This window comes from Lygodium microphyllum, chromosome 10 (genome assembly GCF_053477565.2).
Source record: "Lygodium microphyllum isolate KBCC chromosome 10, Lygodium_microphyllum_v1.1.10, whole genome shotgun sequence".
In the NCBI taxonomy this organism is placed as follows: domain Eukaryota; kingdom Viridiplantae; phylum Streptophyta; class Polypodiopsida; order Schizaeales; family Lygodiaceae; genus Lygodium; species Lygodium microphyllum.
Genome location: NC_141144.1, coordinates 2878889 through 2896090, shown reverse-complemented (window position 1 = coordinate 2896090; position 17202 = coordinate 2878889). Strand labels below are relative to the sequence as shown.

The following is a 17202-nucleotide window of genomic DNA, read 5'->3' as shown; positions in this document are numbered from 1 at the left end:
CATTGCAATGGTCGTGAGGAGGCCATGGCATCAGTCGATCTTACCGTGGCTCGAAAGGGCTTAGAGAGCATCAGATGAAACTTATTGCCTTGAGCATAAAAATCTGAAAGCCGGTGTAGAATAAACTCCATGGCCCATAAGGGAGAAGTGGCACGAGTGCCTGAGGGTAGATGCATATATTCCGATGGGGTAGAGAGAAAACATCCATGTCAACAAGCATCTGTGGGGATTCTAATGATGCCAAAAAAGGAGCAGCCAATGGTCTGTCCATTGGCAATTGGAGAAGTCATAACATCAGAGTGTCAATCTATAAAAGGAAGGGAGAGTGGGGGAGAGAGAGAAGGGTATCTCTATCTCCTCATGATGCAACAGAAATGAAGAGGGAAATCAGTGGATAATGCTGAGCCCACAACCTATCTTTGCATTCTCTAATGTAGAGAATCTTCGTGGCTCACTAAGTACCTCTGGCTCTGATACCATGTCAAGAAAATGACAAAGATACCAAAGAGACAATAAGGTTTGTGGGAACAAACAGTGTGTATTGCAAACACTAAGAGAGAAGAGAAACTCAAAAACACAAGAAGAACACGGTGATGATACAATAAATTATGTTATGAGAAGAAAAGTTGATACAACGAAGCCGAAGCTCAAAAGATAACTACATTGTCATGTCTGAATCAAGCGGTAACACCTGTGGGAATCTACACAATGAGGGAAGCGAAACATGGTCCTCTGAATAGTGGGCTATCAAAGTAATCACTGGAAGGTGAAGGACAACTCTCGAGGGAGCAAATCGCATTCCTCTGATGCCGTCAAAGATGAAGAAGATGATCACCATCTTTCGAGGGAGTGAAGAGCAATCCTCAGATGCCAAGAAGATAGCATGGGCAACAAAATGCAAATCCCAAAGTGTGTCGAAGCAGTCAAATGCAAGGAGAGCAATCCCCAACTGCTAACACCAGATGAAGGGATAGCCACCAGGAGGGTAAACGCAACATGTGCAAGCCTGTCAATCCAAAAAAGCAAGCATCTGGGGCTGCAAAAATTGACGCCAGATATGGGGTGATGCCAAGTAGGAAGATGCCAACGCCAAGCTAGGGAAGGTGATGCCAAATGTGAAGGAGGTCTCAAGGTAGCCAAATGCAAATCTGGTGAAACCTGAAGGGAGTGGAAGAGGTCATTGACTATGGAGGACTAATGCCAAGGTAGAAGTATTGTCACCAACAGTTTCATGATGAGACCAATAAGGTGGAGCTGCCAAACACTGGACTTGAGTGATGAAACAAGACACCTAAAGGAAAAGAGGAAGGATGATCACAAACTATGATGTCCTCCAATAGGAGTATGGGTAGCAATGGAGAAAAGAGGGAAGAGTGTTGAAGTGACAAAGGAAGAGGAGTGAAAATGGACTGAAATGGGTGGTGAAGAATGAATTAAGCGACTCCCTATTTATAGGCATAAGCTATCTAAGGTGGCACACTAGTATGTGGGGCCCACTAAAAAATAGTCAAAATGTGGACACCAACCCTTTTTGGGGTTGTCAATGCAAAATCCTAAATGAAGTGCGTAAACTGAAGAAGCGGTTTCTCAACAAGGAGACTGTCAAAAGACATGTTTTCCCCTCATCCAAAGCGCTCCATTCGCAAAAACACAATGTCAATGCATGAGGTAACGCAAGGGATAGTGCGAAGTCTCGTTCTCACACAAAATGCTATACAACAGCACCACTTGGACAATGCTCTCATAGGGAAATTGTTCATTTGCCCAAGTGCCCCTTTACAATCATTATTATCAAGATGCCAACAGATGATGAGACAAAGTATAAACATAACTAAAAGAATGGTGATCAAATCTTGTAAGCATCTAGAGAACAAGCCATCCCCTCTCACCACCAAACAATGAAAGTAAAAACTATAGGAAACCCCTCCTCCCATTATGGTAATGTCAAACGAGGGGAGTACCCGCGCTGATCCATGGAAGTAAATACCGATGGATCAAAGCGGTTGACCGGTTTGACCGAGACGTATGCAAATTAATTGATAAAAGCATAACCTCTAGGTAAATGGTATCTAGCTTCACCTTCTCTCTAGTAAACAATAATAGTACACACTTTGGATAGATAATAAGATTACCAGCTAGTGCTAGCACACTCTGATCATCGTAGAAGATCATAGTCAACATGCTACATGGAAACTATAACTTTGCCAATAAGCTCCTCAAATAGATGGCCTCCATGGCACCATCATAAAGTACCCAATACGTAGCCTTTGCAATGGAGGCAACCACCATCTCTTGTTTACAGCTTGACTAAACAATAGGAGCAATGTTTGGGGAGGATATGTAACCACTATGGGAACAACAAGTGTCAAGATCTCTTACCCAACGAGAGTCAATGCACCCTGCAAAAGCAAACCTTTACCTAAGTGTAAGCCATAAGAAGAAACTCTCTTACATATCATGATACACGCAAATAAGCAATCCAATGTGACATCTTTAGTACATTGAAATATTGACTAAGCAAAGACACTAAGTATGCTAAAACTACCTTGGTGTGAATTAACAAAAGAGTTTTCCCACCACGGATCGATAGATGTGCTCATCGAAGGGCTGGCCATGAGGATCCATAGAAAGCTTTACTACAAGATCAAGAGAAGTGGATATCAACCATGTCTGATTGGTGCAATACTAATCCACTAACTAAAGAATATACTATCACAAGGATATGAAATTTTGATGCTTTGCTTGGCATTTGATTAAGTATTAATCAAATGTGCAAATGTGAGATGAACATGTAATGTGTAAGTTAGTTATTTCACAATGATGGACCAAGGATCCTAAGAAGTCGATGGTTGGGTGTCAAAGGCAAAAGTTGTATTAAGTTATCCCTAACAAGTATGAGGTGGTACCTGGTATCAAATTTTGGCCTAGAGGATTTTATTAGCCATTAATATATGACATTAGAAACTAGGTACTAATTGATTCATTAATGCCAATTCAAGGACTAACGTATGCTTGGAAATTCTTGGATGACAAATTGGCATGTGTGATTTAATTGTTGGCTAGTAAAATTATTTTTCTAAGCAAGAATTAATCATTAAATCAATTGTTAGAATTAATATTCTAAAAAGTAGTTTAACTGGGCTGAAATTTACTGAAAAATGCAATTAGAAGGCTACTACTTTTGGCAAAACTGGCCCATGCAAGTGAGGGAAAGGCTATTAGAGGCTAGTGGACCCTCATTCCGACACTGTAGAGGTTAGGAGAACGAGGGAGGGCTGTTGTTGCAATTTTTCAACCATTCATAATCAACCCAACCATAGGAGATTCTCAAAGAGCTACTGCAAGCTAATCACCAGCCATTGGAGGCAAGTGACAGCCCCTGTAGATTGCCTACAAGCAACAACAATTTGGGGCCCATAAGGACAAGCAACTGCATGGGGACTTTTGTTGAAGATGGGTTGCAATCAATCAGCCATTCACAATAGAGCAACATTAAATTTCAGCCATTTTGGGTGATGAAGATCTGAAATTTCTCTCTCTAGCTTCCTCTCTATTCTCTTCGCTATTTCACAGCTTCCAACAAGAGATCTCAGCCAAATTTAGTCTCAAGAGGATAAATTGAAGAATTTCTGCTACTAAATCCTAACTTACAGCAGAAATCACGGTTTCCCAGCCACCGTGGGAAGAGGGGTTAGAATTCAAAGCCTAATCCTTGAAACTCGGTAGCTGAAATTTTGGGATTTCAAAGAATTTTAAGAGGCCAACCAGCCAACATTAAGTTGGGGTCAGAATTTGTCGTCCAAGGAGCAAATTGAAGGCCAATCCCCAAGCAATCCAAGGGGCAAATTGGTTTGAAGACTTATCGGTTACTATGAACAACAAGATATACTGAAGATTGAAGGAGATCAAGCTAGATCTCACACCAGTTTTGGGGCCAACTAGATGTCCAATGTCCAAGATCAAATGGTAACATTTGCATTTTTATTTTATGTGAATTTTATGCTAGCTGTGATTAGTGTTAAATCAGGTTATTTACCACCCTATCCACAATAAGGAAGGCTGGTTTCATGGTTCCATTGTCAAAATACCATCAACTCCCTTAAATTGGTAGGCTCATGGCACCTGATTGGAAGTTAGAAGCATTGTTCTCGTGCTGAAATTGTAATCAACTGAGCATTACAGCAAGAATCTCTTCATACAATGAGATGGAATCAAGCAATGATGATGCCTCTCAATCTGAAAATTCACAAAGTGCTAGGTGGAAATGCAATGATATTGGACAAGACACTCAATTGTTAGCCAGTCATTTCCTGGACAGTCAGTGCAGTATGGCAGAGGAGGTGCCGCGTCAGCAGTGCAGTCGGACTGCACACAGCCAGATTTGCTGCATTTAATGCAGCCGACCTGATGCTGTTTTTTTATTATTTCCTGGCTATTTAATAGCCGGTTCTTGTGGCACACTTTATCATTCACCCTTCAATGATTTCAGATTCTGATCTTGAAGATCTGATGGCTGAGACAGCCTGTGTTCGGGCTGACGGAGATCCAGGTCATCAAGTCAAAGACATACGCAGATATTTCCTCTGCCCCCTTGTGTATTTCTGCACTCTTATATAGCATACTACACCGCAGATTTTCGGCGTTTACACTATCTCCTTTTCTCTCTCTCTCTTCTCTGTGTTCTCTCTCTCTCAATCTTTGTCCTATGCTTCCACATCCCTGCACTCTGACATGGTATCAGAGCGGTGAAGATGGTTTGACTGAGGGCTGAACCTATCTGAAGAGGAGATTTCAGCACGAAACAAGGCTGTGTTTTCAGGTTTCGAGGGCAAGCGGGAGGGCTGCGCATCGGATCAAGGCTGAAGCAAGCGCGGACGTGCAGGAAAGGAGTCTAATCGGTGAATTTGCTACAGGTTATTGCTGTTCGAAGAGGAGGAAGGCTGCGTTTAAGGCCTTCCATTGCAGATTTTACCTTTTCATCGCCTCCGACAAGTGAAGAAGGTTTGGGCAGCGGAGGAATCAATCCTAGAAGGCTGCGTTTTCACAATCAGAGGGGGCTGCTTTTGCGTTTGTGCAGGTATTGCAGGTTAACATGTCTTCAGAGACTAATTTGGAGTTCCAGGCGATCATGGACAGGAAGGTGCCTGTCCTACCGGCTCTTCCCACGGATCAAAAGCTTGATGGTGACAATTACCACATCTGGCGGGTGATGATGTTGGCCATTTTAGAGTCTTATGATTTGGCAAAACTGGTGATGGAGGAGATTAACAGGCCCTCCGTGAGGGATGAGTCCAAACTCTCTTCTAATGCTCATGCGGAGTTGACCAAGGCCTAGTCTCATTGGGACAAACAAAATGCCAGGATTCAATCTTTTATGTTTCTGTCTTGCACCACAGCCGTGATAGCTCACATCGAGCACTTGACGATGGCTCGTGAGATATGGCTGGAGCTCGACCAGATGTACAACCGGATGACCCTAATGAAGAGGGTTTCTTTGAAGTGCAGATGCGGACTTTGTTCGGTGAATAAGTCTTCTTTGCTTCGGGAATACATCAACAAGCTTCGGCAACTTCAAATGCAGGTTCAAAATGCAGGGTAGCCTATTTCTTCCGAAGACATGGCAATCACTTTACTATCCCAGTTGCCACCACGATTCGGTACTTTTTATTCCGCTCCTATTGCTTCAGGGTGGGAGTCGACTCTTCAGTGGGAAGAGTTGGTTCCTATGGTCTTGGACCAGGAGGAACAATTGAAGAGATAGAATGCTTCCAAATCGGAGGCATTGGTTGGTCAGGCCTCTCAGAAGAAGAGGAAGGACCAAAAGAAGCAGGAGGACAACAAATCCAAGAAGGACAAGGAGAAAGAACCAACTTGCCATATTTGTGGCAAGACCAGTCACTGGAAGAAAGATTGCCCGACAAAGACAAGAAGGATACCAAGAAGGACACGAAGGACTCTGGAGCAGTGGCTGCACCCTCATCAGCTGCTTATCTACACTTAGCAGTCATTAAGGACTCTACATCGACAACTTCTGATGCTGCGATAACAGCTCCCTAGACTCAAGAGTGGATTATGGACAGCGGTGCCTCACGGCACATGACTCCTTCTTCCATTGGTGTTGCCCATTTGCGACCTTCGCGTGGGTAGATTCTCATTGGAGACAGCTCTTCTGTGTCTATTGCTGCGCGGGGTGAGATGCAGCTTATTCCAGACGGACGTGGTGGTACCCATACCTCTAAGGTGTTGCATGTGCCAGGATTGGGTATCATTTACTTTCGGTTCATAAGATTTGTTCTCTTGGCCTCTTGGTGGAGTTTGACAGTGATATTGTTTGAGTCCTTGATCGTGGATCGAGGAAGGTTCTCTCTACAGGGTATGAGGAGAATGGAGTCTACAAATTGAAGTCTTCTTCAGCTCTTACTTTTCTTCTTCTTGATACTCAGACACAGTCCGAGCTATGGCATGCCCGGTTTGGCCACCTGAACTACGACTACCTTTGGAAGACGTCGCAAGGATCATTTGTCCAAGGCTTGCCGGACATAGTGCTGAGCCATCAACCATGTGTCTCCTGCATTCGTGGGAAACTACATCGGGATGCGATTCCCAACAAAGCTTCTAGGCAGTCTACTTCACCCATGGAGCTTGTATCCACAGATCTTGTGGCCCGATGAGGATCGAGTCCCTGAAGGGGAGCTTGTACTTCATGTTGATCGTAGATGACTACAACAGGATGACTTGGGCCTATTTCTTGACTTTGAAGTCAGAGGCTTTCTCTCATTTCAAGGATTGGCTTCTTTTTTAGGAGAACTGTTCTGGCCGGCAACTGAAGACCTTGCATTCAGACAAGGGAGGTGAATTTCTGTCTAATGAGTTTGCTCGTTTTTGTGCAGATAGAGGCATTCACCACGAATTTGCTAACACCAACACTCCCCAAGAGAATGGCATTTTGGAGCGGAAGAACCAAAGTGTGATCGAGATCGCATGCACCATGATGGAGCACCGACAAACACCTCAATTTCTGTGGGCCGAGGCAGTGGCTACCGCAGTTCACATCCTTAATCAATCTCCCACTTCGGCTGTTGATAGGATGACACCTTTTTATGCTTACTTCGGGACTAAGCATGATGTCTCTTATTTCAGGATCTTTGGGTGTGACGCTTATATGCACATTCCTAAGACGCAACTTGATAAGTTCCAGGCAACTTCCCGACGATAGGTTTTTGTTGGCTATAGCTCCCAATCCCAAGGTTATCGTTTGATCCCATTAAGCGGGATGTCTACACAAGTCGAGATGTGTGGTTTGTGGAAGTACCGGCCACAGAGGGGAGTGAGGAGCACCCCGTCCTTGGAGATCCAGGAGAGAGTTGGGCTCCCGAGACAGTTTCTTTGGAGCCAGAGCCTCTTGACAGAGATTCTTTTTCGGATTCAGAGTCTTCTCTTCCACCGGCCACCCTCGAGGAGCTTGCGCCGGTGGATGTTCCTGAGTCTTCAACAGATGGAGAGCCTCGTTGGGCCCGTGAAACCCTCCAAGATTCAGGGACCGAGGGGGTCCCTGAGGAGTGGGAACCGCAGGATGGACCGTAGAGGTCATGGAGGCACCAGGCACATTCTTTGGAGCTTGTTTGCTCCAACTATTGTTTGCTGACCCGTGTTATGCAGGATCGAGAGCCTACTTTAATGAAGGAGGCTTTGCAGTCTGATCATTAGCGAAAAGCCATGGAAGCCGAGTTGGAGGCTATTGAGAGGAATGGCACTTGGTCTCTTGTGCCTCGTCCCTCTCACAAGAAGGTGATTGGTGTCAAGTGGGTCTTCAAGACCAAGTACCTTAGCGATGGTTCTTTGGACAAGCACAAGGCTTACCTTGTTGCTAAAGGTTTTGCTCAGCGCCTAGGCATTGATTTCCATGATACTTTTTCCCCCACTGCTCGTATGGCGACTATTCGAGCTATTCTTGCCTTGGCTGGCCATGGGAGATGGCCTGTTTATCAGTTGGATGTGAAGTCGGCCTTTCTGAATGGTGACTTGCAGGAGGAGATCTATGTTGAGCAGCCTCCTGGCTTTGGCTCCTCGGATGGTAAAGTTTACAGATTAAAGAAGGCCTTGTATGGCCTCAAGCAAGCTCCGCGTGCATGGAACGAGAAGATTGACTCATTTCTTCAGACGAAGTTGGGATATCAGCACTCTAAGGCCGATCCGCAGCTTTATGTGCACACTTCCAAGGTTGGTCGTGTGTTGTTCGTGTTATATGTTGATGATTTGATTTTGACAGGGGATCATGCACAGAAGGTCCGAGAGACAAAGACAGCTCTACATCAGGCATTCGAGATGACAGATTTAGGGCTTCTTCATTTCTTCTTGGGTCACGAGATTTATCAGTCTCAAAGGGGGATTTTCATCTCTCAGCAAAGGTACATTCAGAAGCTATTGGTGACTTTTGAGATGGAGACTTGTCGGCCCATTACTACTCCTATGGATCCGAATCGAAAGGCCACTTCACACTCCGATTCTCCCGTGATGGATGCTACACGCTACCGTCAATTGATTGCATCCTTGATTTGGCTTCTCAACACTCATGTTGATCTTTGTTTTGTTGTGGGTCTTTTGGCAGGGTTCATAACAGAACCCAAACACGTGCATTGGCAGGCTATCCTGAGGATTCTTCGGTATTTGAGGGGGACCTCTGACTTAGGGATTTCTTATCCCGCCGGTACAGATGCTTCCGATCTGGTTCTTGCAGGTTGGAGTGACTTGGATTGGGCTCGAGATGTGGACCACCAACGGTCTACTACAGGCTACTCTTTTAACTTGGGTACAGGTGTTATCTCTTAAAGTAGCAAGAAGCAGACCACGGTCGCCCTTTCTTCTACTGAGGCGGAGTATCGGGCTGTGTCTTCCACCACATGTGAGGTTGTGTGGCTTCAGAGATTGTTGGAGGAGCTTGGCTGCCCCCAGACTCGTCCTACTCTTCTGCGGTGCGACAATGAGAGTTGCATTGCCTTGGTACAGAATCCCGTATTCCATGCCCGAACGAAGCACACTGAGATCCAGTATCACTTCATTCGGGAGAAGCTTCTAGATGGGACCATTGATATGGAGTATTGCAAGTCGGAGGATAACCTTGCAGATTTGTTTACGAAGGCGCTTCCCTAAGCTCTTCTTCGATAGCATTCAAGATCCCTCAGTCTTTTCACCCATCCAAGATCTGAGCGGGGATGTTAGCCAGTCATTTCCTGGACAGTCAGTGCAGTATGGCAGAGGAGGTGCCACATCATTAGTGCCACATCAGCAATGCAGTCGGACTGCAGAGTCGGCCAGATTTCTGCTATCAGCTGCATTTAATGCAGCCAACCTGATGCTGTTTTTTTATTATTTCCTGGCTATTTAATAGCCGGTTCTTGTGGCACACTTTATCATTCGCTCTTCAGTGATTTCAGATTCTGATCTTGAAGATCTGTTGGCTGAGACAGACTGTGCTCGGGCTGACGGAGATCCAGGTCATCAAGTCAAAGACATACGCAGCTATTTCCTCTGCCCCCTTGTGTATTTCCGCACTCTTATACAGCATACTACACCGCAGATTTTCTACGTTTACACTATCTCCTTCTCTCTCCCCTCTCTGTGTTCTCTCTCTCTCTCAGTCTTTGTCCTACGCTTCCGCATCACTGCACTCTGACATCAATACAGGTTGCAAGCTGAGAATTTAGAAATTGGACAAGAGATGGATGCTTCTAGGCCTCTTGAAGCTGATGATCTACAAAAGCAAGAGGAATTTAATGACCAATTTAATAATTGGCTTATAGTAGCTGAAATGTTTGTGCAATTGGCAAATGATCTTCGATTCATGTGCTTTTTGAACACCCCAAAGAAGGGCAACAAAAGCAAGTAAATTGTCTTTAAGAGCTTAGCTATAGCACAATGTACCAAAGGAAGAGCCAATGCAATAGCATAATGTTCCAAATGTGAATAATGAGCAAAAGCAAATTATGCCATGGGAGCAACTGATGCAAATGCAAGACCAACTTGGCAATGCCAATCCAATGGTTTTTGGATAGAAAGGCATGCATGCTAAAGTGGATCACTCAGGATACTTTGATGGTGGTTCAATTTTCCAAGCCATGGTTGATTAAATGTATCTGGTATACAACCACCTATGCATGGTATACAAGGCCCAATGTATCTAGGTATGGCAAGTGGAATGAAAAACCCAATGTATTGTGTATTGCAATGTTAGCATGATGCTAGGGCACAAAGTGGCAAGTTTGGCAATGCATATATCCATCCCACTATATTTGAGACGCATGGTGTTAATGTTGGTCATGCAAATCCTCCATATAGTGCTAGGGAAAACGCAGCAATGGATCCTTTTTGGCAACAAAGTGAAAGTTCCAAGGATCTATGTGGTCCAAAGAGATGCCTAGAACCTAGTGGAGGTTTCGAGGCGAGTGAAGTTAGAGGTAAAGTTTTCGTGTGCTTCTTGGTGAAGTTTCAATATTGATTCACCTATGGAAGCAAGCAAATGGATGGAGGAAGCCATCTGGCAAATCATCCTCAGTGATGCACTTTATCTTAATGTATTTCAACTAGAGTCAATATTGGATCTAGCTTTTTTAAGCTCGACAAAGTATAGATGATCCACAATATTGCTTAATGCTCAAGAGGGTAGGTTGCATCTCTGCTCCCCTAGTGATGGACAACTTAGCCATATAGTGGATCTCAGATGTACTTAGTTGGCATCTAGGGCACTATATGCTGACAATATTTCTGCTGCATTGGGATCCTTATTTACTATACTAGTCACTATCAATTGTTAAATAGAATTAAAATATTTCTGTGGTAGCTCATTCAAAAACAATGTGACCTAGTTATCAAGGGACTTAAAAAGCTTCGTTGTAGCAAACTCGATCAGTAAACGCCAATATTCCACTAACTTAACCTTAAGATCATTCTTATCTGCAAATTTAAACTCTGGGAGTTCATGGTCAAGATTGATACAACGGATCCTATCCCAAGTCACATAGTGATCAATCAAGTGCTCCCAATGCTCAAATGTCAAGTCAAAATGTTATAATGATGAGTGAAATTCTAGTAGAAGCCCTTACATCAACTCAACTATAATAGAAGCATTTCTAGCTTTCCAAGAGTAGACAACCTTAGAAGGAGCATAGTAAGGGTCTATTTGGGGTTCCAACCCTTGCACTAAGTCCCATGAGTTTCGAGAGTCAAGTACATAAGTATTTGGCAACAATTTTGATCAGATATTTCATTGCTTGATAGAGAGAACAAAAATCAAGACCCTCCAAACAAAGACTTTAGCTTGGTGAGAAATCTTCAATTTCCACAAGTAAAGCAATGTCCTGCCATTTTTGCTTCATTGTCCTTGTGTGAAAAAACCTCTCTCTTTTTTGTAAAAGGTGAAAAAACCTCTCTCTCTCTCTCTCTCTCTCTAAAGTGGCTACCCTAGTGGTAAGCCACTTATTTTATTAACCCATTGACCCAAGTTCAAATCTCCTTTTTTCTACACCTATACTAAATGACCATGTGGAATGTAGAAGTTGAAACCAAGCCTTCTAGTCACCACATGTTCAACTTAACCAACTGAGCTGCATCAGTTTGCTCTCTCTCTCTTTTTTCATGAATAAGAATGTATTAATGTTGGTATATTTACATCCAGCCTCTCTCTCTCTCTCTCTCTCTCTCTCTCTCTCTCTCTCTCTCTCTCTCTCAACTATGGAATAATATGCTCAAGCTGGTGATGCACAAGCAACTCCCTACAATCTCTGTGAGACTGACCAGCTGTATAAAGGCAACAGGAGTGTGACGCCCCTCACATAAGGAGCCACACTTATAAGAAGGTCAGCTGGGATGAAGACAATAATGTGCGTTGCATCTTAACTTTTTTCAATCTGTTGACTTGTATTTAGAACCTCACCTGACTTCCATGGAGATGTAACACAACGTAAAAGCTTGCATCTTGGAGTACAGCAGCTTCTTTTGCCCAGTTTAGCACAGCTCTTGAGCCATGACCCCTGTGCAAGGGATGTGTTAGCTAGCATTTGGAAAAAAACTTTCTTAGTTTCTTAACACAAGAAGCTTTTGGCATTTTTTCATGTCGGAAAAGGGCTCTTTTCCCTTGGTTTTCTCTACAGTGTTCAATGTCATGAGCTTCTCCTCACGAGGCACCGCATACCTAGCTACATACCACTGGGGGCAGGGGGCTGCTGACCCACACCTTGTCCCCAACCACACCTAGCTAGGTATGCAGTGCCTCCCTCACAGAAGCTCCCGATCTTGTCATCATTCAGAGAGTGGGAATTATCATGGGAATTCATCTAAAACTTCTTGTGTAAGTCTATGGTGCTCAAGACAATAAAGCATCTTTCCTGTGAAAAAATAAATTTCCTTGACCACATTTACCTTCCAGGCCGACCAACTGGAATATAATGATCCCACAGTTTAGTCATGGTGAAGCGTTTAGCGTGCCAAAGGTGCGTGGCAAGCCGTCTGGTGCCATCGCTTGAGATCAAAGGACCACCGGACCTGAACTCCAGTCTCCTTCGCAGCCGCCGACAGAGCCGCTTCTTCTCCTGGTGAGGAGCACCGGCAACATCTTTATGTTGATGAGTAGCGGTGGAGGATGGCCCTGTATCATCAGCCTTACCAGCGACATCATGATGACGAGCAACAGTGAAAGAAGACCTCGTGTCATCATCAACCTTAGCCTGCTTCCTGCTCCCAGCCGAGAGTTCAGCAGCAGGAGTTTTCCTCTTATTGTTGCCGTTCTTCTTCTGGGCCCGCGTCTGCTTCTGCTTCTGCTTCTCCTGCTGCTTCTTGAAAAGGCCTGCAAGCGCACGGTGGCGTGTGTAGCTAGAAGTTCGCCGTCGGAGGTGGCGGGGCAAGGAGGCGACGCCTGCTGATGAGGAGGCGGCGGCGGCTTTGAGGGCTTGATGCAAGGAGAGAAGCTCCGATGCCCTAGCCTTGGCAAACTGTTGCACGTCCAAGGTCCGGGGAGCTGCCTCCAGAGCCCCTTCTTCCATGAAGCCTTGCTAGGTAGAATAGCGAGCTGTGTGCGCGTCTTTCATTTTCCCCTCTTACCTGTGCCATACCTGGTAATAGATTTTAGTCGTCATCAGAGGACGGACTCCATCATGCCTTCTCGTCAATTCTGATCCCTATGAGAGATCTCGCTGGCAGAAACGATTTGGAAAGACAGTAGCATCTGCTGAGGGTCCTTACTGACTCACTGGGCTGGCAGGCCTGGGACTCGGACGAAGAAGTCTGATACTTTTACACACATACTAGTATGCTCCTATACATTCTCATCGCCACTTATATGCTGATATGTTTTTGCAATTCAAATTCATCGCAGTGGCGCATGTTTAAAAGATGTGACACACGTGTCCCTTAGAGGGTTAAAAATATAGGGCACATGCCCATCGGAATTGACTTTGGGCGCCGCGGGGCGCCGGGCGGCCTGCTTCCCCTGATGATTCTTGCACATGTGTTTAGTGGACATCTGCTTTGCAAAGGTCCACTATATGTGTAAGGGTCGTATGATGCGGTATGGTGTCCATCCTCTCACTCCTTTCCATGACTAAGGGTGGTTATACATTGCCTCAAACAGTCGAGACTGTGTCAAAATTGTCGACATCGTGCATTACACATGATTTATGAACACTTCAGTACTTTGTGTGGATGTTCTAACTCTATTTGAATCCTAAAGAAATGGATCAATAGTCTATATGGGCCCTGTCTTAGCATCCTAAAAATCACTTTCTTTTACACTTGCATCATCAATAGCCGGTTGGCCTACTAGTTAGAGCTCAAGGTGTGGGCAAGTAGTGGGGGTTTTAAATGTTGTCACCTGAGATTCTCACTTTTACAATTGCAAATTTGTGAGCTCATGACTTTGGTGTGGATCAAATCTAAGCGGTGATTGGTAAAAAGCAAGTCCAATCATACCTTAGACACGTCATATAATGCTCCTATTTTTTTGCCATCGCCCAATTCATCCAGGGCAATGTGCAACCAATCTAAACCCTCTTTAGTATATTACTAGGTGCTTCCCCCCTAGTTTCCTCCTGGCATTCCGCGCCAAGGTTAGCACTTCGCACCAAACTTTGAAGCACTAATGTTATTATTGGTTAACACTTTTCTCTTGCCCCTCCACCCCCCCCCCCCCCCCAACAACATCGCAAAACTCCTTGTGCTTACGTAGTATTTGCGAGAGTAGGAGCTGGAGCTTGAGTGGCTAGGTTGTTAGCAATGCAGACACGTGGCCTCCCAATTGCAAGAGCCTTCGTGGATATAGCAAAAAGATGGAAACCAAAATCATGTTCTCATTTAAGTATAAAATATTTTTCATTATGAAGTAAGCATGCCATATAATACATCCACACATGCATGTGCACATGGATTGCTTATATCTACACCCTCATGCACACATCCACATCCATCTACCAATGGATTTTAAATCTATTAAAGGTATGTAAATGACCTTCATAAATACTCAATTTTCATTTTACTTTATGTTGTGTTGTTGACCTCAAATCTATAATCTTAATCATAAGTTGGATTCATTGAAAGATACATCTTGGAAATAAGAAACAAAATGTATCAAGCATAACATCAAAACATCAATGGCATACATAAGTAAAATTATACACAATGATTTGCCATTGCCATGCTTCATTAGTGATACCAAAAGATGATAGTATGCTAAGAAGTCAAGTTGCATGCCATGGTGGGACTCAAAGCTACAATGCGGGACCAAAGACTCATGCAATGGTTTACTAATTTGCAACTTTATCTTAGAGACAAAGAGGTGGGTGTATGCCTCTAAGGCCCCACGCACTTCTCCCTAAAGGCCCGTGCATGTGGCACAATCTAGGCACTAGTTCTCATGGAGGAAGCAATGGTGGTGTTGTTAGTTTGATTGGGCTATTTCAGGATGCCATAGCTGAGGGGAAATAGCTCATTGGAGAAGGGATCATCATCAAAGTCTAAGTGGTTGAGGATGCATAGGTCATAGGAGGTGATGACCTAGATGGCATAAGGGAGGTCACCTCAAACATGAGAGTAAGCAACTACTGAAGAAGAAGATCCTTATGTTGGCCACACCTATGCCATGGATGCACCGTCCCAAACCAACTTATCAGGTCTTGTTTTGGTTGATGCTAAATGCATCAATAATATGAATAGGCAGGAAGGGTTGCCCATGAGCTACTAATGCCCACCGCCCGAGCATCAATCTTATTGGTTGCAAATGCCCATGCAGTGTAATTCACCACTGATTTGTGTATTATTAGCTATGTTATTGTGGTCATGTAGCTCCCCAATTGCTTTAGTGAAGAGGACCCACCCTGCCTCCCCCCGCACTAGCCTCCTTAAGGAGGATATGGTGCCCACACACCCCTGCACTTGGTCTTAGACTCTAGCATTAGATTCATACACCATACTATTCATGGGATCTCAATTATTGAACATTATTTATTGATGATTTATATAGTAACCTGTTGTTGCTTCTAGCATACATGTAGTTGCAAACCTTAAGGACATGTAGTGGTTATGATTATATAAGTAGTGGAAGCTAGACGATCAACTATAGGCACACACACCTATTGTTGCTTCTAGCATACGTGTAGTTGCAAACGTTAAGGACATGTAGCAATGATGACTATAAGCAGTGGAATCTAGATGATCAACTATAGGTACACACATCAATATAGTATTCAAGATCTACCGATCCCTACCAAGGGGCAAGGCCTTTGCTAATTGTGTGGGAGTGCTTATCATGGTAGCATATGTAGTCAATAATGCCAAAACCCCCGAGCATTGATTGGCGATATTCCTTACCACTTTCAAAGGTATGGCATTTCAATGGTATGAGAGATAAGCAACAAGAACTTTTGGCACATGGGATGACCTGAAGTTGGCCTTCCTCACTAAATTCAAGCGCGAAGGGTTTGAAAACTAGATGCAAGAGGAGTTCATGAACTTAAGTTAGTCCTAAGGTGAATAGGTGGAAGCATATGTCTCTAGTATGGAATCCATACTAAAGAGATGGACCAACCATCACTTGGATGAAGGCATTCAGAAGAGAGTTTTTCTTAAAGACCTACATTCAAAAGTTCGTAAGTTTATGGAATTGAGAAGATCAGTCAACCTGTAAGCTGCAGTGGAAGGTGCAAGACTATATGATGAAGTTGAAGCAAGACTATCGATGGCTTGAGGAAGAGGAGTCTTACCTCCTTCCATGCTAGGAATGGTATACCCACCAAATGCAGTCTCAGGGATCGTTCCCTACCCCTACCCTTAGATGCAAATAGTGTCGCAGTATAGTGCATTGAATCCATAGTGGCCGCAGACAACAGTACCTCAAAGTATGGTTTAACCACAACAACAATGGTCTCAAATAGTTCCCCCAATGGCGACTCAATAACAATAGTGGAACCCTACCAACTCGAACCAACAACCCCACCAGTCTCAACAAGAACTCTAAATCAGGATCAAAACAAAGGGCCCTCTAGATCAACCCAACCGATCTATGTAGTGATTACAGAGGCTTCACAAAACCCCATTGCAAGTACTCCATGAGGAGAAAATTTGAAGGACTATTTGTCCAATTCAGTCACAAGCATCAAGAAAGAGTGGATGGATGTGATTACAAAATAGCTGCAAATGTTGAAGATGAATACCACCAACATATCAAGTCCTACACGAGGTGGAAGAGATGTGATGTGATTTAATACATGGTGCGAAAAGTACCATCAAATAGGACATTTAGCTACTGAATGTACACAAAAACTAATTATTTGTGGAGCCTTTTGTTCGTATTGTTCAAGGAAGAACCATAGAAAATATATTTGCTCTCTAAAGGAGATGCATGAGCAAAGGAAGCAAGATTCAACTTGTTGGAATCCAAGATGACCACCCAGGATATAGAACCAAAGCCTAGAGAGTTCAGTCCTAATTTCGGCCCAAGGAGGTTTCCCTCTTAGAGTTACAGAGGACGATAGTATGGCGATGTCTATATATTAGAAGTGGAGTATTACAAATGTGGAGAAAATGGACATATCTCACCAAATTGTCCAAACCCTTGAAAGTCCATGGACTACAAATCTTTATGTAGTCAATGCAAAGGAGAAGGCCACACTGCAAAAGATATCCCACTCATCTAGCTCTTTAGAAAACTAACACCACTAA

General features: G+C 43.9%; 1 protein-coding gene across 3 annotated transcripts in view; it reads right to left on the bottom strand.

The window, feature by feature from the left end:
* Positions 1 to 13309, bottom strand: part of POP1 (ribonuclease Ps) — a 51047-nt gene extending 37738 nt beyond the window's left edge. For all 3 annotated transcript variants that reach the window (XR_015692068.1, XM_087685879.1, XM_087685880.1), the window contains exons 1-2: positions 12415 to 13309; positions 11930 to 12026 (exon numbers count right to left, since the gene is read on the bottom strand). Coding sequence is in view for 2 of the 3 variants with exons in the window: in XM_087685879.1 (XP_087542005.1) it covers positions 11930 to 12026; positions 12415 to 13034 (717 nt within the window). In the remaining variant the exon portion in view is untranslated. The remainder of the gene's footprint in view (positions 1 to 11929; positions 12027 to 12414) is intronic.
* Positions 13310 to 17202: the final 3893 nt, after the last annotated feature.